The sequence below is a fragment of the Condylura cristata genome, unplaced genomic scaffold, assembly GCF_000260355.1.
Source record: "Condylura cristata isolate star-nosed mole 26May11 unplaced genomic scaffold, ConCri1.0 scaffold00036, whole genome shotgun sequence".
Taxonomy (NCBI): Eukaryota; Metazoa; Chordata; class Mammalia; order Eulipotyphla; family Talpidae; genus Condylura; species Condylura cristata.
Window position 1 is genome coordinate 6,867,872 of NW_004567137.1, and position 24,545 is coordinate 6,892,416.

Sequence of the window (24,545 nt, forward strand, 5' to 3'; positions counted from 1 at the left end):
CACATGGGGACTTTCCCCATTCTGGGGCTTTTCCACTACCCCAGTTTTCCTCATTGCATCACTTTGCCCCCACCAGTATGGAGCCTCCACAAGTCACTGAGTGCTTCTATATGCCTCCGATGGTTGCCAACCTCTGCGCGTTAGCTCAGTGGCTGGCAGCTTTTGCCAGGCTTTCTGCTTTCTGCTCCCTCAAACACCCAGCCTCAGTGCTCCCTTATGACCAACTCTTGCCCTAGCCAGCCCCAGAGCCAGCTAGTTCTCTACCCTCTCACTGTCAAGGGCTGTTCAGTCATTCTAGTCACCAACTAGCTGTATCCACAGGACTATACCCAGGTGAGACCAGAAGAATGGCCCTGCTGAGCTTAGCCCAAACTGCTGCCCCACAGATTGTGACAAACAGATGGTTGTGTTTTAAGCAAATATATTTTAAAGCAGTTTCTTATATAGCAATAGATAGCTGCTATAATGTATAATATCATTGCTTGGTTAGTGTCAGCATGGTAATTTTTTCTATTTTTTCTATTTAAAGTAAACTTGGAATAGACAGCATATAATTAGTGCTATTTTTTCTTTTAAATCTAATCTGATGATCTCTGTTTTTAATTGGCATATCTAACCCATTTATATTTAAAGTGTTTATTGATTAGGTAGATTAAAATTGACCATCTTTGTGACTACTTTTTTTTTTATTTTTTTTTTTTAAGATTTATTTATTTATTCATACAGAACTGGGGTACAGGCCAGAGATGCGGAGGGTGAGAGGATTCACCAGAGACAGAGTGGGGAGCAGAACAGGCAGATCGACGAAGTACACTGCTGAGGGGAGCAGCGGGCGGGTCAGGAGAGGTCTGCCACGCCATGTGGTCACCTCCGGGGCAAGCGGGAATCGAACTCATGCGGAAGCGGCTTTTAGATTCTCAGTGCTGTGCTTTAACCCGCTGCGCCACCAGGGAGGGCCTGTGACTACTTTTTATACATTGTGATTATTCATTCTGTTTTTACTTCTCTTTTGTTTTTTATATAATTACATTTTACTTTTTCTTTTGATGCATCATTTAGATTAAAAAAAAAAAACACTTTTTAGTACTTGTCTTAAAGCTTACACTGTATGTTTAAAAGTAACCCGAAGTCCACCTGCAAATAACACTATGCTGAGTCAATTTATGAGAGTATATTTCATATTGTACTCTTCCATCCCGTATGATATTGCTGGCAATCATTTCACTTACCCATTTGCTACAGTCACCCTGGACAGATCATCCAGGCAGAAAACCACTAAGGAAGCGGAAGATCTGAATAACACTATAGACCAAGGGGACTAACAAACATATACAGAACACTCCATCTGACAGCTCTTGAATGCATATTCTTCTCAAGCACACACAAAACATTCCATAGGAAGGAACATTTGTTGGACCAGAAAGCAAATTTTAATAAGCGTAAGAAATTTAAGAAACTAAATTTTCTGACCCTATCAGTATGAAACTAGAAATCAATGCCAAGAAGTATACTAGAAAATTAAAACATGTCTTAAGGGAAGCTGCAAAACCTTTTTAGATTCATCTCCATATAAAAACCTACTTTCCCATGGAAGGGTGCCTCCCCAGGTGGTAGTACTGAACACATGCCAACAGAGGGCACTCTGCTCTAGGCCAGCCAACTCTGAGCTTCTAAGCAAGAGGGGGAAATGCCAAAATCAACAAGGGAGAGGTCACCACAGAAAATATACAGGGGCTTTTCTTGGTTCCTGGGAGAACCTGTTGGCTTTCCTGGAAGGGAAGATCCCCCTCATGATCCTCCCTATGGCTATGGTCTCAGGAAATTTCTTACTCTTCCCATTAGTCCACACTTAAATCTCCAGAAATTCATAAGAAATATTGGTCAAGTGCTCCAATTAGTTTACTGTATCCAGTAACTATTGCTCCAGGTTATATAGCAGACACAGTATCTCTGGATATGCATGTCTTTTTAGATTTTAGAGTGGTTATTTGCCCTTTGACCTCAGTTCTCTGATAGATTCAAGATAAGTTATGGATTCTGTTTGTCTGGTTTTTCTTGTTGGGAAGCAACTTCTAAGTTCTTTACACATCAGAGCAGAACATAGATGACTAAGAGAACCCCTACTACTGAGAACACAGAAAGTAGGAGTCACAGTGAGGGCTTAACTAGTTCCTTAAACTTGGGTTTGAACTTGTCACTGGAATAAAGTCAGGGTTCATTGTAATCTATAGTATGCACAGTATTTTCTTGAGAGGTATTTTGGCAAGTGTTTTTTGAGAAATGAATGATTCAAGTGGTAATTGAAAGTAGGGCTTGTAAAGAATAGGCTAATGGAAGCATTGTTGGAGAAATACAGAATAGCTGGATTGGGTTGGAGGAATCTTGGAGATTCAGTGGGTACTAAGGCTGGAAAAGTTAGGTTGTGTATTTGGACTGTGAAATGTTTACCACATTCTGTGGTGAGCAGAAAATCATTTTAAGACTTGGAAATGTTAACAGCAAACATGTGAACAATCAATCCAGCAACAGTATTGGGTGAGCTGTAGTACACTGGACTAAGTAATATGAAGCGCAGGATTTGGTTTCTGACTAGACGGAAAGGAGAAATTGAGTAAGGCTGTGATATCCCATTATTAAAATCAGAAATACGAGAGGAAAAGTCCAGGGGTCTGGCATATAATGTGAAAAGTTTGAAATACAAGTGGAACACCCAGCAGGCACTAGCTTTCAGTGGCATCCGTGTGTGTAATGGAGCTGACACCTTCAACAGAAATGTCTTTGAATGTCTTTGAAGAAGAGCAAGAGCTAGAGTTAAACTTTGGAAACTTAAGGAGATAGGAGAAAATAAGGTCAGGAACAAATAAAAAGCCAGAAAGATGGGAGTAAATCCAGAACAAGATGAAAGTTAATTAAGGTAAAAAATGTTGTTTTTCTCTCCCAGCTTCCATCTGGCCTGTGGGGCTGAGTGAACTGTACAAATCCAATCTCCTGCCAGAGGAGAACCACTCCAGCGTGGCCTCCATGAATTCCTGCCAGAGTTTTTATATGAATCCTTTCAGTAGTGGAGGTATATGTAATGTTCCACAGGAAGTAGTTAGTGTTTATTAGGAAAAGTATCTACATTTATGAGCTAAAGCCTTACACTTGGACTCTAACCAGGTAGGACAGTGATTTGTGGTGGCTATAAAATTGCTCTAGCCAACTTTGGTATGTAAAATGACCATGATCTCAGGTTATTGTGAACTTTTTATTCCTAATGAATACCTCACCTTCACAGCATAGGAATTTTTTCAGATCTGTGTATTTGTATATTGTGCTTTAAGTAGACACACAAAAAGGACAATGAGAAGCCTTATGCTGATATTTAATAGCTTGTTTTTTCACATTGATAGCATGGCCAGTGTTTGAAGGAAACCAAGAATATCTGATCAGTCATAGGAACAGGGCAGTTTCATCAAGTTTGTGAAATGTTCTTTTATTAATAGAAGGGTCTGTCCTCTCAGACATATTGTCCTGAAATAAATAAAATTTCAGCATCATTGAAAGCACACAGACACACAGTTTTACAGGGTACAATACAAAGTTAATTTTGATGCTCTTATTTGCATTTGCTAAAAATCTGAGGATGACTGTAATCAATCTTTAAATAATCATCTTGCAGAAAGAGAAAGTCAAGCACAATCATTTCATAGGAGGTGTGGAGTGACAATTTTGAGAGATTTTGCATTAAAAGATTTCAAGATCTATCACAAATCAAATCACACTCTGTCACGTTACAACATGGAATTGAACTTAATCAAAAACAACAGTAAAGCAGCTGACACAGGCTGTATACTTTCTTTCCCAAAATTCGACTAATTTCTATTTTTGGCATGAGTTGGTAACCTTTTCCATCAACAGGAAAATGTGCTCTGCAAACTCTCGGAGAGCACCACGGCCACCATTAGATTTGCAAATATAACCGACGGCCTTCTGGGCAGTAGAGCAGGCATCAGCAGGCACTCCACTGACGCCTACTTTCTTGAGGCACTCCTCATCAGATACTTCATTGCCTACAAGAAAGAGAAGCACAGGTCAGTATAGAGAGAAACAAAGAATATTTTTTCAAAATAATGTAATGGCAGCTAGTCAGCCATTCTGATAACTTTAGTCGGGCCTAAAGCACTGCATATAAGAGTAGCAAAGGCTAGGTGGAACAAAATGACATAAAATTCAAAAGGATAACTAAGGTATAGGGTTTCCCCTAAGCAACTGAAAAATAAACTCTGAAGGCTTTGGAGAATGGGGTATACTTTGTACTTGCTAGACATAATACAATAACTAGAAATTCTATATATAGATTGTGAATTGAGATTAAATTAAAAAAATTCCAAACACATGTATTCCAAGTTCACATGGAATAATTATCAAAGTTTTGGATTTTTCATCAAAATTTTCTCTATTCCCTAGGGCTTAGTTTTCTAGAGGAGAGGGTGAGGGGCGCCCAGATATTATATTTTACCCTGAAAACTCTTCAGAACCTGCAGATGTTTATTTTTTTTAAAAGTGACATAGTAGCACTAAATAAACAAAATTAACAGTACTTCTTTATTGTTCATATATCTTTTATATTGTTCATATATTGTTTATATGTTCATGTATCTTGAATTCTCTCAAAGTTGTTCTTTTACAGCTGATCTATTAGAGCCAGAAGTCAAACAAGGTCTATATATTGCATTTTGCTGACATACATTTTAAGTACTTTTAATCTGTAATAGATTTGATTGTGCACCACTTAGTTGAAAAATTACCATCACATGGACAAAACCAGAAATCCTTTCTCTCCCTGCCTGTCCATTCTTTTTTCTGATAGGATGAATTTCATAAGCTCTCGTACCTTAAATTTAGTTTCACCACTTAGAATAAGAATGTAATTATTTCTATATTGTTGATGAAATACTAGTACTAATATGCTGATTCAAAAAATTAAATTTCTTCTACATTTACCCACTTCAATTTTTTTCTTTCATTATTAAATGCATTGAAATTTGGGTTATTTTCCTCAAAGATGATAAAAATTAAAGTCAATGTTTCTCTACACATCCACCCTTCAAACTCAGTTTCATTTACTAAATTTTACTTATGGAAGTGGTGATTTTTAAAAAATGTTTACTTTTTTACATACAAGAACTGGATTATAGACCAGAGGTGCAGGGGGTGGTGACAGGATTCACCAGAGACAGAGTGGGGAACAGAACAGGCAGATGTACTGAAATACACTGCTGAGGGGGGCAGCTGGTGGGTCAGGAGAGGGCTGCCATGCCATATGGGTGGGCTCTCTGGCCCTTTGGGGATTGAACTTGTGACGTTAGCTTGATGCTATGTCTTTAAGCCCTGCACCACCAAGGAGGCCCCCAAAATGGTGATATTTTTAAAGAATATATTTTATATTGTTTATGACCCATATAAAATACTGCTCTGATTTTTAAAAATCAGAAAGTCTATTAGAAGTCTATTCTCTACTTAGATTTTTAACTACTGCTTTTTAGTTTTGTTTTTCTGTTACATAAGTAATGCATATTCTTGGTAGAAACTTTTTTTAATAAACATAGGCAGAAAAAATAAAATGATCCGAATTATCACTTGTTACGGAGGATACAGCATTTGTCTGATTTTAGAGTTCCACTGTGTAAGTGACAGAAATGATCATTACTATATACATACACCACTGTAAACATTTTGTATTGTCTTTTGCTTTTCTTTCAAATGCTTTATAAGGTTTGATTTGTGTTTATTTAATAAATAGGAAAACAAAGACATGGACAAAGTTGCTAAGATAACACAGATAATATGTACAGCTGGGATTTATTATGATCCATGAAAATTTATTTTCTTCTTAAAAAAAACTAGATCGGCCCTCCCTGGTGGCGCAGCGGGTTAAAGCACTGCACTGAGAAGCTAAAGCCGCTTCCGCATGAGTTCGATTCCCGCCTGCCCCGGAGGTGACCACATGGTGTGGCAGACCTCTCCTGACCCGCCCGCTGCTCCCCTCAGCAGTGTACTTCGTCGATCTGCCTGTTCTGCTCCCCACTCTGTCTCTGGTGAAGCCTTTCACCGCCCCGAGCCTCTGGCCTGTACCCCAGTTCTGTATGCATAAATAAATAAATCTTTAAAAAAAAAAAACAAAAAAACAAAAAACTAGATCATTTTCTATCAAAGATTCTGCAGTATTTTCTCCATTCAACCTTCACATGTCATTCAAAAGCTATTCCTGAAGTCCCTGGATCATATGCTGCCAAATTATTTTTGTGCTCTGCTTCTAGAGGCCACAGTGCCCTGCATGTATGTCATATTGGTCTCCCAATATTATGTATTTTATTAATTTGTCTTATTAACAATGAAGATATTGACAGCATTAGACAATACGCTCAGCAGCCAGGTCTAAGCTTGCACAGAGTAAATATACTTGCACTCGGTAAATATACTCGCCAGTGGTAAAGAGAGAAATGTGTGACATCTGACCATGTACATTTACTTAATAAAGATAGACTGACAAAATCATGTATGCAAATATATATCAAAAGATATACAGTGCTTTTAGGGACAAAGTGCATGGATCTTGAGGAGATATGCTAAGTGAAGTCAGATAATGAAAGACAAATACCAGATGGTTTCACTCACTTGTGGAATATAAATAAGTAAAGAAAACAAACTGGTAAAATACAACAAAATAAGTTAGGTTCTGTGAAAAATATAATGGTTACCAGAGAGAAGGCAAGAGGGGAAGTGATGGAAAGGGTATGGACAGACATGGAGCTTTGGTGGAGGGAAAGAGCCAGGTGTGCCCATGTTGATGTGTGAAATTGTACTCCCAAAATTATAGAGCTAGATAAATGATTGACAAATCAATGAAATTTGATTTTAAAATATAGAGTATAGCATTGTTTTAAATAGTTGCACGGTATTCCATTTTTGGAATAGATATCCTATCCTAAAATAGATACCCTATTTTTGTAGGGTATTTAGATGTGTTCTTTTTCCTCCATTAGTGACACATTCGTTCAATTTCCTTCTTGGAATGGGAATTTGAGGATCAAAATGATTTATATTTTAATAATGGAAAAAATATTCCCAAAGTAAACTTCCAGTACATTAGCAATGTACTATTGTTAGATTATTTTATTAATTTCGATAATAGATCTATTATACATACTGGTATGTTTGACACTGGTATAGAAGACCCATGACATCCAGTTTACAGGTGAAGAAACCAAGGATTATTTTACCAAAGCTCGTAGGTCATTGGTTGGGCCTGAGTCTGTGGCAGGTACAGTAGGCATTCTACTGGATTACTCTAGACATATGCTATTAAGCTCACCTCCAGGAGACCTCCCTAATTTAATAGTTTGTTAGTGCGAGAACGTTTCTGCATCTCTACTGTCATAGCAGTCTTGGAAATATTCTTTCTTATTTCTCTATTTCTTATCAAAATAAAGAAATTCTTGTCTATTTCATTATGTCTGAACAAAAAAGATACCAACCAAGATATGCCACTTCTTTCCAGCACAGGCCCATTTCTTTTCTCCATTCATCTACAATTGCTAGCTTGTCCGGTACATTGACTTCCATTTTGCAGTCCAGTTTTAAGGAAGAGAGTGTCTGCTTTGAACAGGCCCTTTCGGAGATTAACCTCACCTTTAAAAAAAAAAAAAAGGCGAAATGAGAATATAAAGGGAGTAGAAAACTTTCAGCATAAAGTAATACCTTGTAAATAATTTGACCTTCTATAAGATGAATTAAGTAAAAATCAATTAACTGTCATTTTAAAATGATTACACTTAAAAGATTTTATTTTTAGTAGCCTCATGAAGGTGAAAGATACTTTTCTATAAGGGAAAGGAATCCATCTACAGGTTAAAAAATGTAACATACTGCTACTAATAAAAGATTCTTTGGTAATTTATTTTATCAAGAGGGAAGTAATACTAATTTATTGTCTTGTGCTGCTTAGGGACACTGATTTATTGTCTCTAGAGATTTATAAAAAAAAATCTAAGTAATTTTTGAAAATAAACTTGAACTTTGTGATTCTGAATAAAAATTTTGATTTAAAGAATGAACTACACTTTAAAAATTCATACGATATTTGCTTTTTTTCCTAAACGCTGAGACACCCACATTTTATGAATTCTTTCTTGTTGCAAGATCCTATGTGAATATTTAAGAATAATGGCTATACCTATCAAATAAGCATGAAATAGTTCAAAAACATAAAAAATATTTCCTAATTCTACTCCGTTAAAAGAAAATGACAATTTTCTTGGCATGGAGGGTTAAATTTTAACAGTTTTAATAGACAGTACTAAAAACATACTCTTTATTTACTTCCCATATTCTTTAACCCAGAGTCATAATCTTAAAAAAGAAAAAAAAAAGCAACACTATTATATTCAGGGGTACATACCTCAACACCACTTTTCTTTAATAAACTTATCCCAATAGCATCTTTTACATCATAAGATATTATTTCTTTTTGGTCTCCTGAGACATAAATGTGACCATTGGTGAGGCATCCATCAATACTGCAAACCAGAAGTTTTATCTCCTTAAACTTCTCTTTGCCAAAATAGCCATATCTAAAAGGAATTAAAATAGACCTCTGAGTAGAAGTATAATACTAATCATACCCTCTCATCTGGCTAACACCAGTAAACATAATAACCTGTCCCATTCAATTATTTAAACATCACTCTTCCAATTTACTTCAAACATACATACATGTCAACTCATGGTGTGAAAGCTGTAAGAGGCTGTTAGACTCTGTTTCTCGAGTTACTGAATAAACCATGCACAGGTATATTTTATGTATATGTCTTCTTCTCATACGTTAACTTATTACAAAGAGAAGATGTTTGAAGTATGAGAAATCAGTGTAAGTATCGGGTTGTTGGAAAAGTCATGACTTATTTTTCCTATGTTTTCACTGCAAAGATGCATAATGACTTTTCCAACAACACAACACACTTACATGTATTGATTGAAAATGTGTTAGGATCTAGTACAAAGGCTACATAAATCTTACTTTTCTCTGTGTGGAGGACCTGCAAACATGGAGCTATTGCAAAAGTGTAAAAATGGAGTTACTATATAATCCAGCAATTCCACTCCAGGAATCTACCCTAAGGACACAAAAACATAAATTCGAAAGGAAGTCTGTACTCTTATATTTATTGAAGCACAATTTACAATAGTTAAGATATGGAAACAACCTAATTGCCCCAAAATAGATGACTGGATGAAGAAGATGTGATATATATCTACATGGAATACTACTCAGCAATCAAAAGATAAACTTATAACATTTGCAGCAACATGGATAAAGCTGGAAAGGATAATGTTCATTGAAATAAGAAGGAAAAGAAAAATGTCAAGTGATTTCACTTACAGGAGGAATACAGAGAAACTCAACAAGGGATCAGGGAAAAAGACAAACTGTAATTGGAGCCATTCAGTAGGAAAGGAGGACGGAAAGGGATCAAAACAGGGAAAGGAGGAGCACAACAGACTATGGTGATGGTTCACAGGTGTCTTGGTGTTAGGAATTTTATGGGATTACACCTGAAATGAGAAATCAAATGTACAGAAATGAAAAATGATGTGTGTGTGTCTGTATGATACATATATATACATATGGTACATATATATGGCATATATATATGATATATATAATATCATACATATACACACATATATATCATATGTCATATATATAAACACAAGTCTTGCTTCTACCTTAATACTCTCTGTTCGGCGATAGGCCAGTCAATGTCCACATCTATATCCACACTGTGCTCAGCTCGCATTTCGTAGTATGCCATTTTTCCACCCTAGAGATAGTACAGATGCATTAATTCACACATTTCAAAAAGTTTATCATGATAGATGACAATGAATTCATTTCTAACCTACTAAGAAAAGTGGATAGCCCAGTAAAATTAGTAACATCAACACATGATTTGTTAAAGAGGGAAAGTTTTTTGCTTGCCATATATTCACACCACTAAATTACCCTTAAGAGTTTCAGATTCTGTCAATTCAATGTAAAGTTTTCTTTAAGTAGATTTCAATTTTAAGATTGAAAAATGCAGCTATAATACATCCTCCAGGATTCTGACCACAAGTAATTTTCTGGAAACCCCCTAACTCCCCCCTGTTTTCATGCAGTCTCTCTCCCATCATTATCCAAAAGTTGTGTAAAGATTGGAATTTCTCTTGCAATTTGCAACTAATCAAGGCAAGATAGGAGAGGAAAAGTAGCTATAAAATATCTACTGCACAGACTGTCTCAGACCCTTCTGCTACAGGTGGGATGGAATAGTATTGTGTGGCTCACAGGGGGACAAAGGTATGGTCTGTGTCATCATCTTGGGGCCTGGGGCAATAAGAGAGGCCGTTCTGTGGTTATGATCATTTGAATGTCAAGATCAACTAATGGATACTTTCCTTTTTCAGACTTATCAGTGTCCATAAATCTTGTTAGAAGAAACTTCACCTTTTCTCCAAACTTGAGAACAAGGTCAGATCTAGTCTCCCTTAGCAAAGATCTTGGGGAGGGTGATGCCTATACATGTCAAACCTAATTTTCCTGAATATTCAAACTTGAGTAAGCAACTAGTCTACTTTGTCTACATAATGAGTAGGGGCTGGGGGAAAAAAATGCTTTTTCTCCAGACTATGAGTTGCTTTAAAATTTTGAAGTGGAATTCTGAGTCTTTTTTAATGCTATTTTTCAGTAATATAAGGACCTGAATCAAATTTTGATGGTATTATCTATTTCCCTTTCAAATCTTGAGGCATTTTCAGATTTACCATTTCCTCCCCTCTAAAGCTGGGCTGGGAAGAGCAATTTTGTTGTGTCACTACTGTGACCTATTAGATCATCTATTCATAGTGTCTCGGGCAGTATATGCACCCAGTATACACCCAGTGCTGAATAAATAACAGCTCTAACTAAAAAGCCCAAATAGTACATGATGCCATAACCATGTCATCTCTAAAGATGAGAGAACCTCAAATTCCCTTACTTTAAATGAGAACCATGAAATTCAGGACAGATAAAATGATATAGTCAACATTACCTGGTTATAGATAGAGAAGCATAATCCTGGTTTCCTAATTCCCAAGTTGGTGCTGTCTCACCTCTACTGTACTGTTTTTTTGTCTCTTTTTAAAGCAGTAGAAATTATTCAACTGTACAACCACAACCTGACAGTAACACAACCATGGGTTAAAAACAGTTTTGAATGGAACAATATGAATACCAGGACACACGTAGAACACTCAATACTTGATTCATTTCTTAAAGTTACAATTGTGGATCATCTTGCAAATTTACTAAATGAATTCCAACTATCAGTCTGGGGTGTACTGCACCATAAATGCCACAGATGAGAAGCCTGGTCAGTTACTGCCTTTCCTCTAGGGGTTGTCCTGCCCTCCATGAACTGTGCCAGCCTGACTCCTCTCTAGAAATCAGAATGTGCATACAAAAGGATTTAGAAGTTTTTTGCAAAATGAAGGCACAAACCTGTAAGTAACCCATCTCTATCAAATGTCTTTTAGCAAAATAAAATGAGCCATTTTCATATAATTCTCCATCCCAGTCTTGTCGACGAGGTCGTTTAGCTGGATTCAAATTCAGAGGCTCAGTCACTTCACGAACTAAAAGCAAAAAGCTATAGTAAGTCCCCTTTGCTTTGAATACTGAAAGTATTCATTTAGTACTTGTTTAAAAAGCAAATAAAAGTTAACTCAGACATAGACTATTTTATGTCTCTAAATAATCAAAAGGGATTTCTTAAAGGAGTAAAATCCCTAATATTTTTATGACTTCTCTTTGCTGATTATAATAAAAGTAATACTAATAAAAGAAAAAGTATTTTTAGAAGAATTCTGAGTAATTAAGCTTTTAAGTATTTATTGGAATATAATAGTTTGGGAGGATATCAGAACAACCTTAAAGTAGCTTCAGAGGAACTGAACTTGTCTAAACTACCCATATTCAACACTGAGTCCTTTAATTCTCACTGTTTGCTTCTGTGGAAATACAACATATGCTTTATCTATCTAATGTTACTGAGAAATTACTTCAAGGGATTATAAAAAACTGTAGATTTCCTCATTAAATTATTGAAGCTTTTATACTGATAAAAATGTTTATATTATGTATTATATGCCTGCTGTGTATATATACATAAAATATCAATAAACTGCTTATTAAAGCATATATAGTGTTTATATATAAGCATTTAAGATGCTTATTAAAGAACATATATATAAGACTATATTGCTTATTAAAGCAATAATAAACTGCTTATTAAAGCACAATCAATCATAAACTGCTTATTTATATCAATAATAAACTGCTTATTTAGTTACTGTTATCACTGGTATGAAAGCTCAGTGACAATGAAATGAACGACTATAACATGATGCAACAAAGAATCTCTCAATATTTATATATAAGGATTCCCTTGCCTTTTCACTGTTTTTTCTCCAATTTGTGCTGGTGAATGTGCATGGGTCTGCATGCTCCCTAGCTGGTGATCTTTCAGCAGCTTTCTTCCCTTTGGCTGTCAATGCTATGTGTAAAGCTTTTTAGGAATGATTTTTGCTTGCATCCCTAATTAAATATTCCCTAACCACTCAACTCCATTGCAGTGTTTGGTGTGATTAGGAAAAACAGTCTGCAGGTATAATAGAATGTATCATGGTTTTACACTCATTGGAAACACAGTCTATCTGACTCTGTTCTCCTGAATTGTGTAATCTAGTGGTGGAGAAAGGCAAAGAACAAACTACATAATTCAACTGGTACTTTGAAGAAAAGGAAAGAGGGAAAAGTGCTTCCTAGGTGAGTGATGACCAATGACTGCTTTCTTCCTGGGAATGTCTGAGGAGTCTGAGAAGGAGATGAGAGAAAAGTCAGGCTCAGGTCAGCAGAGAGACTCTGCTAGGATAAGGAAAAATCAAGAGTTTTTTTAATGATCCTATGGACTGGAGTCACAGCCTCTCATCTGCAGAAGCATACCCATGGAGTGAGCTCTTCTTATTGAATCACCGCTCAGAACTTCTGCTGAGCGCACTGTGGCACACAGGAAGCTGGGGTAGGCTGGAAGGCAGAGAGGCACAGTGCAGTTCTGGGGCCCGTGGCTCTCCAAGTCCTGTCAGTAGAGGGGTGTCAACAATTTCTGACAAGACACCTTCATGAAGAGGCAAACTAAAGTTAAATTTAGCCCAGCTCTGAACTGGCCCAGAGTGATTCCTTATCCTGTCTGTCTGCTAGAAGAAAGGGCATACTCTCTCTAGAGAGAAAGTGCTATCTCCTCCAGCTCCAGGCCAGGCACAGGATAAAACAGAAAGCATATGAGGAAGCTGACCAATAGAGAAAAGTCACAGAAACAACTACTGACTCCCCAGTTGCTGGAACTTGCCATCAAGGATTTAAATAGAACTATTCTAAGTATGTGAGAGAAATTGGAGAAAAGATGAAAAACACAATAGATTGAAAAGATTGAGAATTTCAACCAAGCGAAACCTCTTAAAAAAAAAAAAAGATCTAAAGTTTACTTATTCTAGAGTAGAAAAATACAGTGAAATAATTCACTTATTTACACTGTCTGGGCTGTAAATAAGTAACGATCAATAAATTTAAATAGAAATTACTCAAAGTGAAATACAAGGCGAAAAATAGACAAACAGTACAGAACAGACTGTGAAAGACATATAGACAGCATACAACTGTTTAATATCCAGTTAAATTTGAATAATGAGTTAGAAAGGAGAAAGGAGAAAAAATATGGTAGAAGATTTAGTTGAAGAGACTTTGTGAAAAAATGGTGGTAAGTATCAATCTAAAATTTGAGACAAGTTTAGAGAATTCCAAATAGGATAAACACAAGACAACCACAGCAATAAAATTCAGAGATAAACTGTGGAAAACTAAAGATAAAATTTCCTGAGAGAAAAAAAGACAGGTTCAGAGAAATAACTGCCTGCCAATGAAGAACAGCAGATAATGCAATGGCACACTGAAAATGTATCTTCAAAGGAATTACATTTTTAAAATGCATTCTTAGGCTGAAAAAGGGAAAAGCCCAACTCAAATGTAATATTCAACATCAGTGAAAATACCCTTTACAAATAAAGCCAAATTAGAAATATTTTCAGATAAGTGAGATTGTTAGGAACAGACACAAAACACATGTAGTGAGGAATGAAGAATTACAAAGACTAAATATACAGGTGAAAAGAAATGACTGTTTAAAATTTTTTTTAATATTATTAAAATTAATATTACAAAATGTATTGTGGGGTTATAAGTAGAAATCGATATGTAACAATAATTGTACAAATGATAAAGAATTGATAGAACTTTACTATTGCAAGATTAATTATTAATTATTTGTAAAGTTGTAAAATATTAATTTAAGGCAGGCTAGAACAAGTTAAGGTATGTATGTATAATCTCTAGAGTCTTGTCCAGTATAAATATAGTGTAAGTGCCATATGTAACTCAAAAATTTTCTAGGTCCTCCCTGATGGCACTGATGAGCAGGTGGAGCACCACAGTAGGTTCCATCCCAGCAATGGAGGTGACCCACATGGTGTGGCAGACCTCTCCTGACCTGCCTTATGCTCCCCTCAGTAGTATATTTCATTGATATGCCTGTTCTGCTCCCCACTCTGTCTCTGGTGAATCCTCTCACTGCCCCTGCACCTCTGACCTATATCCCAGTTCTGTACGCATAAATAAATAAAATCTTTTAAAAAATATTTTTTTTTCTAGAAGGTACAGTGGTCAAAAAAAGTAAAAAAAAAAAAAACCCAAGTGAAATTAATTTTTAATAATACATTTTATTTAGGCCAGTATACCTAACATATTTCAACATATAATGCAAAATTGAGATACTGTACATACTTCATACTAAATATTAAAAATTTAGTACATATTTTGGACTAGCTATATTTTAAATACTTACAGGGCTAGTGGTTACTATACTAGACAGTATAGTTCAACATAATGAGTGATAAAAGAATACAAAGTTATGGAAAATAAAATGGAATGATTTTAAAGTACTGATTAATGCACTAGCAATAATGATTTTATAAACAAGGAACATAAAAATAAAGTCATTAAGATATACAACTCTGCTCTAGAATCATTACGAGTAGCACTTTTTCATAGTGGTTCTAAGAGAATATATCTGATGAAAAGACAAAGCCACTATCCCTAACATTCAGTCTTAATATTAAAGACATTTATTCAAACTTTCCTAATTTTCTTAAAAAGCCACTATGGATCTGTTATTTATGAATCTGTCATCTTTCGAAGTAATCTCTTGATCCTCTTTAACTTTAATAGATGTTCAGTTTAATATTGGGCTTCTTTGATTTTCATCCTAAATCTTACTTCCTGGATTGGTTAAAAATTTATATTTATAATTTAACACAGAACCTAGCAGAAAAAAGATACTAGCTTTTTTTTACATGAGATCATTAAATAAATGCATTCATTGATATCTTTTCTTGGTTTTGATAACATTCACCTTTTGAGGTTGAAAAATAATTTTCTTTAGTAGTTTCTATCCTCTTAATTGCACTTTTTTTTATACCTTCTTCAGTTTCATGGCATTTTCCTTCCCTCCCCCACCCCATACTTCTATCTTTTAAGTCACATATAAGTTAGAAATAGGCCAACTTTTCTATATTTAGCAAATGTCTGGGCACTCAGAGAAACCATAACACCTGTCCTTAAGTGAATCACATTTACCTGTTGGTGATTCTATTCTTGATGACATATTTGGCTAGTTTTATCTGTCTAGAAATCAGGCTCCTAGCATTCTTACATAATGTAAAAGAGTTACTTATTTTGGAAAGTAATTCCACAATTCATCTTGAGATCCTCAAGAACTTTTGGGTGGAAAGTTTCTATTCCCATGGTACTACTATATGATTTATATGGAATCAAACAAGATTAGAACAAACATGAAAAATGTTTGATCTGAAAAAATAAATGACATTTCTGTCTCAAAAGACATCATAGAGCATTACTTTGTAAAAAGTACAGCAAAGGATCAATTTAGTTTCACTGTATTTATTGCCTCAATAATCACAAGATTTAGACCTGATAATAAATGTTATTACCTTGTTCTCTTTTACTGCCTTCAGTTCTAAAGAATATTTACATATGAAAAAACTTACTCTCTGCAAAATTAGTTAAAATAAAGACTGATATCAGATTACCTCCTTTCTGAATTTCACTCCACCGAAATTGATGGCGTCTCACAACGGAGAAAACAGAATCATATCCTTCTTCTCGAATCATTTCTGCAACTTTCTGAAGGTCAGAAGGATGTAAACATGGAGAAGTTGCTTGAATATTTCCTACAATGTCAACCTCTTAAAAAGAACAAATGAAAAGGACATCAAACCAAAGTTCTTTGTAAGCAAGTGATACTAAAATCTTGCATTCACATGTTCAAACAAAGTCTTGTAATAAGCAAACTAGAAATTTTAAATAAATTATTAAACCCATACCATTGTGATAATTAAGAAATTCTATGATGGCATCTAATGAGGTAGAGCTGTCTTTTGAAACTTCTGAGCTTCGTCGATGAACTTGTGCACCAAATTGTTTGGCCACGTTTTCAATTTCATCATGGTCTGTTGAAACCCACACGCTGTACAGATATTAAAAAAATAGATAAAAAGCCAAATCACAAAGAAATCATTAAAGATTTGTAAAGGGCCCTGCAAGCCTATACCACTAACATTATTTAGAATAATTTCTGTACCACAAAAATAATGTTACAGAACCAAGGTAATGTAAAATTTTAAGAATTCTGAATAATTTTGCATGTATATTTTCTAATGTCTGAATCAAAAATGTAATCCTTGATATTCTTATATTTACATATGTTTATATCATTTTCACTTGTACAAATATTATGGAGCTCTAAGTACTTTTTTTAAAAAGATTTATTTACTTATGCATACAGAACTGGGGTGCAGGCCAGAGATGCAGGGGCAGTGAGAGGATTCACCAGAGTCAGAGTGGGGAGCAGAACAGGCAGACTGAGGAAGTACATTGCTGAGAGGAGCAAAGGGTGAGACAAGAGAGGTCTGCTGCACCTTGTGGATCACTTCCAGCAGGGATCAAACTTGCACTGAAGTGACTACAACTAGCTTGCAGTGCTGAGCTTTAACCCCCTGCATCACCAGGGAGGGTCCATGAGCTCTAGATACTTTTATGAGCTTGGAAAAAATGATACTTGGTATTTTTAAGACTAATGGTATATATTTCAGCAAAACAATAGAACTAGAAGTTCATAATCTAAAGGAAATAAAGCAGATCCTGCTGTTTTATTCCTTATCGATACCCAAAATGTTGTATAAAGTATTTTAATAAACTTACTAAGAACAGACAGCTTAGCCAAACCCCTGAAGTGTAAGAATTTCAAATATAATGTGACAAAAAGCTAAATGCCTAAATCTATACTCAAGATAATCAGAAAATTCAGCTCCTTCCTCCCTACCCGCCCCCATTTATATTTGAACATAGAATCAACTGGGTTACACCCATTGTTAACAATTACAGACATGGAGAACATGACTAACTGCCTCAGAAGAATATACCTTAACAGATCTATTAACTGCAGCTTTCACAGTTCACCATTTAGACTTTTATAAAATGATTAAGATTGAAATGTAATTTGAAGGAAGTATAGCAATTTCTACTGAACTTAAGTTTCCTGGACAACTGGACAGTCACATACAAAATGACAAAAGTAGACTATCATACCACACACACAAAGAACTCAAAAAGACAACTTGGGTCAAACTTTAAAATAAATAGAAGAAAACTGGCAAAATACTCCATGACACTCACTTCAGTGATATCTTTAAAGGATTTGATTCCCCCAACAAGAGAAACAAAAGCAAAAATAAAATAAATTGGATTATATCAAACAAAAAAGCTTCTGCACAGAGAAAGAAGCTGTCAGTAAAATGAAGAGACATACTACTAGTGGGAGAAAATACCAATGGGGCTAATATCTAAAATGTGCAATAAACTTATACAACTCAACAAAAAGAAAACACCACTATCAAAAAATGGACTAAACAGACATTTCTCAAGAAAGACATACAAATGGCCAAAAGGCTCGTGAAAAAAATGCTTATCATCACTTTAACATGAAAGAAATGCAAATCATGCCCACAATAGAATACCACCTTGCACCTTGAGAATGGCCCCTATCAAAAAGGCTTGAGAGACAAGTGTTGATAAAGATGTGGAGAACAAGCAACCCTTATACACCATTGGTGGGACTGTAGACTGGCCCAGCTCCTATGGAAAATAGTATGGAAGTTTCTCAAAATATCACACAAATCTACCATATGATCCAGCAATTCCAGTCCTAGGATTCTACCCAAACAATGCAAAACCACTAATTTGAAGATCTCCTGTGTTCATTCCAGTACTATTAATAATATCCAACTTATAGAAACAAGATGAATTGTTAAGATGTATGTATACACACAAACATACACAATGGAATGCTACTCGGCTATTAAAAAGATGAAATCCTGCCATTTGCTACAAACATGAATGTAAGTGAAGGTGTTTATGCTAAGTGAAATAAGTCAGGAGAAAGACAAAATACTGGATGGTTTTACTCAACAAAGATACAGTCAAAACTAAACCAAAACAAACTTTAGAAATCTGACTGTAGAAATGAGGTTCCCAGAAGGAGAATACAAGAGACCTGTTTTGCTCCATATTAAAGTCTGAAATAATTTTGTGACAGATCTTTCACTACAGAAATAACACAAAGGTAGCAAGGTGAAGTACTAATGAAAATCTAGTGAATTTTTAAAATAGGGGTATTAATACATAGTAAAAAGTGAACAGTAAAAGCAAAACGAATGGGCCTTTTGACATCTAACTTTATAACGAAGCCAACTACCTTACTCTCCTTATCATTAGAATGTCAGCACAAAATGAATTAGACTAAAAGACTAAGTTACTGGTTCAGAGAAGAGGGAGAGAGGGTTGGAAAAATCAGATGAAATGGGTCAACTATTTGGTGAAGGATAGAATTGAACTTTTAGTGGTGAACTTAAGCACACTATACATACACATGTTGATTTATAATAAGGCATACCTAAAACATAATGTAGCAGTCCAACTTTATTATAATGCGAAATTTTAAAAATAGGTATTTTGCAAGCGATTTTTCTGCTTTCTTTCCTTTTATTATTCATCATGAAATATTAACTGAATTCCTGTTTTGTTTCAGACATGCCACTGAACACTGGAGATATATTTTGCATTTTCATGAGAAATTCAGGCTATCTCATACATGGTACTTGCCAAAGGTACTTGCCAAATGGCACTGTAATTCTCCTTAAACCTATCAGGGAGAGAAGTAAGGAATCAGTAACTTGTCTATAATGGCTTACTTTTTACAAATTATTTTTATGGCACCTGGTAACTATATAACAGGTGCTCAATATATATTCGTTGAGTGAAAGAAACAATAATATTTAAAAGCATGGATAAGCTCTGAAGGAAGGGGCTCAAATCCGGCTTCCTCATATGATGAGAAACCCATCATCTCCTTAGCCCTCAATTTTCAGTAAAATGGGATAATACTAATTATCTCATGTGGTTGTCAGGAGAATTAAATATAAAACACAATACAGAATAAACATTTAATCGAAGTATTCAAGATAACAGGAATGGTAATAAAGAAATATCACTTCATCCTCACACTGAATCTGTTGGAAGAACAGATCTTCAGTGGTCCAAATCTCTAATATGATGTAGGGCAAAGGCACTGTGGATGGGAAAGCAACAGGTACACTTAAAATACAACATCATCTATTAAAGAAATTAAGTAAGGAAATGATTTTTCTCTGACTTTGGGGCTTTGGTTGCAGAAGGGGAAAGAGAAAGAAGGAGCAAGTGAGCGAACAGGTCTATAAAATTTTAAATCAAGTACAAAGCAAATGTCAAAGTCTAATGTTAGTGACTTTAACCTCTAATGAAGTCACACTACATCCAACAGGACAAAAGAGAATATTAATCATAGTACGTGCCTACGTCAGCTGTAATCACCATTTTAAGGGTAAAAGCACAGTATAGGCCCTTCATAAATAATACCTCACACCCCAGAAATACTGCTAAAACTTAGGTTTATTCTCTGTAAGTAAATAACATGACATTCAAGTCAGTGCACTCTTAAGTTTACTTACATAGCACTGAACCTCTGTTGAAAATCAAGCTTTTACAAACTCACAAACTCATCTCTAACTATAACTTGTTGACTAGACTTAAGTCTGGAAGAATGTGAGCAACACTGTCAAGGATAAACAAAGTTGGAGACTAGTTAGGAGTAAACCGAACAGGTTTTATCTGTTAACTAATGCGAGTTTGGCATGAACTGAACTCAGGTCCTCCAGAGATAAAATGCTGGATGTACTAAGGGAAAGGCATTTGAGGAGAGTTAAGGGGAGTTAGTCTACAGGGCTAGGTCGTCTAGGTTTATTGACTGGTGCTTATGCAAGAGGGAAAACAAACTTCCATCATTGTGATGGGAGGCAAGGTGCAAGCTGAAGCAAGTGCTCCATGGAACTTAGCCTCTTATCCTTCAACAGGGCCTGGGAAGAGACTGGATTAGCTCCAGAATTTTTTCAATTTAAGGAAATGACTCCCAGGTCCTTGAAAAAAACAGTTTTGGCCGACAGAGAAGGGATTTACAGTTGCAGCTTTCTAAAGTAACTTTTCTAAAAGAGGTTCAGGGGCTGGCTGTCTACCAGAATGAAGTAAATTCTCCTGGCACCATGGAGCAAGCTTTCTCGAGCAGGCTTTCAGGGGTGCTTGGATCATGTGTGCATGACCACCATAAAGGAAGGGTTTATCTAGAAGAATCAAGAAACAGAATATTTTGGTAAAACAGTGCACCATTTCTGTACTTTATTTACCTGAAAAATATTACCACCGGATACAGTATAATTTGTTTGTATTTTGCCTGTCTCTTCCCATTATAATGCCTGCACCAGGGGACTAAGGGCCTGCCCTACTGCTCCTACTGTCATCTCCAGTAAAGGACACAGAACTGTGCCTGTCACAGAGTTGGTAGTCAAAAGTATTCCCTGGATGAGTGGAGCATATTTTGTCCTTGACTCTAGCTCTAACAAGACTTACCTTTTTGTTAAGACATTTTGAAAAGGACTTTCCCACAGCTACATCAAAAGAGCTACAGTGAATTTTTTGTCCTCATTCTACTGTGAATGGGATCTTGATCTCTAGTTTATTTCACAAAAATGGGATCTTTACCACATTATTGTTCCCTGCAAGGCCTTTCTCTCAGTCCTTCCCTTTGCCCCATTGTGTATATACCTTATGTACCTTTTGTAAGGTTAAAAGTGTCAAAATATCTGTGAGCTTCAAAAGGACATGAACAGGGTCACATTCATCGTGGTATTCCCTGGGATGTGTATTTGCAGAAATGAGGGCTCAGTAAATGTTTATGAATTTAATCATAAACCCTGAGTCTTTCCCTATCTCTCAACTGCACATTTCCTGTTTTATCAATGTTATGTTTTGGGGAACCAGTTTCAGTTTCCCTCATTCCACCAGAGCTTCCTTAAATTAATATTAAGAAAATGTGGAAATTTATACTTTTTGGTATCTTTTTTACCAAGATAGGTAAAATGGAAATCATTCACATACATATTTAATGGAGGTAATGAATAGGCTTCAAAGAAAGCTACATCTTAAAAAACCAAAACCCCAAAATCAAATTTTACTTTTAATTTACTTTCAAAGCAACACAAACATAACTGGCTTTAAGTTACTATGTGTACATTCATTCTTGGCACAGAATTCTATCTTCCTTCTTTTATGAATGACATCAGCTCGTAACTCCTGACCAAGATGGCATATGGCCGTGCCTCTAAACGCTGTACAATTAAAACTCTCTTTAAGGTGGAGGAGGTTCCAAAGGTATAATAAAACCATTTACAAACATACCATAAACAGCCAGCTGTACCCGTTCCCACTGTCTCTCACCTATGTACAAATGTAGGCAGCTTTCTACATTATGCTGACTCATGGGCAGATAGCTTAGAGTATTTTTCTAAGGTGGAGAAGCGATCTCGAAGGGGAGCATGAAATTAAGCCTTGACAGCCCATTCCATGGGTGAACCTGATGCCTTCCTAATGGAAGAGCACCAAGTGGTGATCACAGGCTGATCTGCTGGGGAACCTCAATGGCCTCTGTCTAAAGGTGTTCCCAAATTATCGCAGACGTTTCACAAGGGGTGGCCTCCTCTTTTACCCTGTCAACCCGCCCGGCAGAGTCGGTTGAGAAGAGGAAAAACTCCCCTTTTATGGGTGGCATTCTCAAGGGCAGGGGCAGGAACTGTCCCAGGTCAAGGCTACTAGCAACAGGGGAACAAGGAAGAGCCGAGCCCTTCCTCCCCCGGCTCTCTGCCTGGGCCCAGGCACCCCGATCCTGCACACCCCCGACCTCAGGGAGCGATGGTCCGGGAGCCCCAGTGCTTCCAGGCCAGACTCCCCTCCCGACCCCAGCCCAGGCCGCGCCGCCCACTCTCGCACATGCGCACCTCTGGAAGACCCCCGAGTCCAGGGCTGCACGCAGGACCCAGCCAATAAGCGGGACCCCCGCCAGGTGCTTAATGTTCTTCAGGGGGATGCCCTTGCTGCCGCCCCGGGCCAGGATCAGAGCCGCCAAATGCGGGGGCTTCTCCACCCCTCGGCCCTGGCCGCCGCGGGAGTTGCGCTGCAGCTTCGGTGGCCGGCCCCGCGACGGCCGTCCCCGCGGGTTGGAGACGGAGGTGGCGGCCCCCTTCTCCACGGGGTCCATCTTCCTCCCACGCCTTCTCCCCAGCTTCTCCACATCCGGGAGCTCTTCTCTCACCACCTCTGCTGGGCGCCGCCCGATCACCCCGACCGGGCGCGCGGGTGGCTGTTCTCGGCTCCGCCCCCTCCGGGCCCCGCCCCTTGATCACCCCGCCCCCGCGTGGGGCAGGCCGGGAGTTGTAGTTCGCCGCTGCCACGCTGGGTCTGGCTGGCGACCTGGGCTGTGCGTGGGAAGTCCCATATGACTTCCAGGCAGCGCTGCTTGCTCCTGGAGCGCGGATAGTGTCCAGAAAATGCCCGGCTTAAAAATTGTGTTGGATTTTCACTACTTGATGCTTCCTAACACAAATCAATTTTATGTTTTTGGATTCATATATTTTCATTTTTTATTAATTTTACATATTTACCATTTGTTTACAAGACTGCATCATGTCATGCCTTAATACGTATGTATGCTTCACCAAGTTCTAGTGCATTGACAACAATTATCGAATTGACTCCCTTCTAACCACTGAAACACCTCTGTTCCCCTCACTCTCTGGTAACCACCCTTCAGAGTCCAAGAATTGTTTTGTTTTGTGTGTGTGTGTTTTGTGAGTATTATATTTTATTTTTTAAAATATATCTATTACATCATCCTTCATTTTGTACAATGTATGGTTTCCCCATGAAATTCCCACCACCAATTCACCCCTGCACCATCACCATGGTCCCTTGTGCTCTTCCCATCCCTGTCCTGATCCTTCTCCCTCCTCCTTACAGAATGTCTCTGATCAGTCGTTGCCTGATGACTTTGATTTTACTTTATTATAGTTACTTTCATTTTCCTGATTCCTTATTTGGTTCCTCTACATACTTCCTATAAGTGAGACCATTCAATATTTTTCTTTTTCTTTCTGGCTTTTTCCATTGAGCATTATCCCTTCCACCTCCATCCATGTTGCTGCAGAGGACATGAGTTTATCCTTTCCAAAGAAGAAATGCAAATGGCCAACAGGCATATGAAAAAATGTTTTGTTGTGTTTTTATAATTTGTTTACTTTGGTTATTTATATTCCACATAAGAGAGGAACCATTTGGTAATTTTCTTTTACTTTCTGACTTACTAACATAATCACCTCAGGCTCTATCCATATTGTCACAAAAGGCAAGGTTTCATCTTTTTTAATAGCTGAGTAGTATTTCATGGCATATATATATATATATATATTATATATTTGTTTTGTTTCTTTGTATTCCATATATAAGTGAAACCATCTGGCATTTATCTTTCTCCTCCCTTATTTTGTTTAACACTACCTCCTCCAGTTCCATCCATGTTGTCGCAAATGACAAGAGTTCATCTCTCTTTCTCATTCTCTGTATAGATAGATAGATAGATATAGATAGATATAGATAGATATATACAGTTCTAATCCACTCCTCTGTTCTTTCAGCACTTTGAATATTTCCATAATTGGCTATTGTAAATAGTGCTGCAGTGAATGTAGAAATACAAATATTCTTTCTAATTAGTATTTTGGCATTAGTGTTTCTGGATCATGTGGTAGATCTATTTTTTTTTAAGATTTATTTACTTATGCATACAGAACTGGGGTATAGGCAGGGGTGGTGA

The 24,545-nt window shown here is 36.8% G+C and overlaps 1 protein-coding gene across 1 annotated transcript; it reads right to left on the minus strand.

Annotated features, from left to right (window-relative positions):
* Nucleotides 1–3,346: 3,346 nt before the first annotated feature.
* CMAS (cytidine monophosphate N-acetylneuraminic acid synthetase) lies at nt 3,347–23,038 on the minus strand. The gene is made up of 8 exons (XM_004693219.2): nt 22,675–23,038; nt 16,579–16,721; nt 16,285–16,440; nt 11,567–11,700; nt 9,772–9,866; nt 8,444–8,615; nt 7,521–7,674; nt 3,347–4,052 (listed from the first exon to the last, which is right to left on the minus strand). Exons 1-8 carry the CDS (start codon nt 22,932–22,934, stop codon nt 3,862–3,864), a joined length of 1,305 nt encoding a protein of 434 aa, XP_004693276.1. The 5' UTR covers nt 22,935–23,038; the 3' UTR covers nt 3,347–3,861.
* Between the last annotated feature and the right edge of the window lie 1,507 nt (nt 23,039–24,545).

What these genes read in the sequence shown, in the direction of transcription:
- CMAS (XM_004693219.2), bottom strand. Translation starts at nt 22,934, where the DNA reads ATGGACCCCGTGGAGAAGGGGGCCGCCACCTCCGTCTCCAACCCGCGG. An exon ending in ATTTCTTAATTATCACAATG is followed by an intron (nt 16,441 to 16,578) that starts GTATGGGTTTAA and finishes GTTCTTTTTAAG; the next exon opens with AGGTTGACATTGTAGGAAAT. An exon ending in GAGTGAAATTCAGAAAGGAG is followed by an intron (nt 11,701 to 16,284) that starts GTAATCTGATAT and finishes TTTTGCTTTTAG; the next exon opens with TTCGTGAAGTGACTGAGCCT.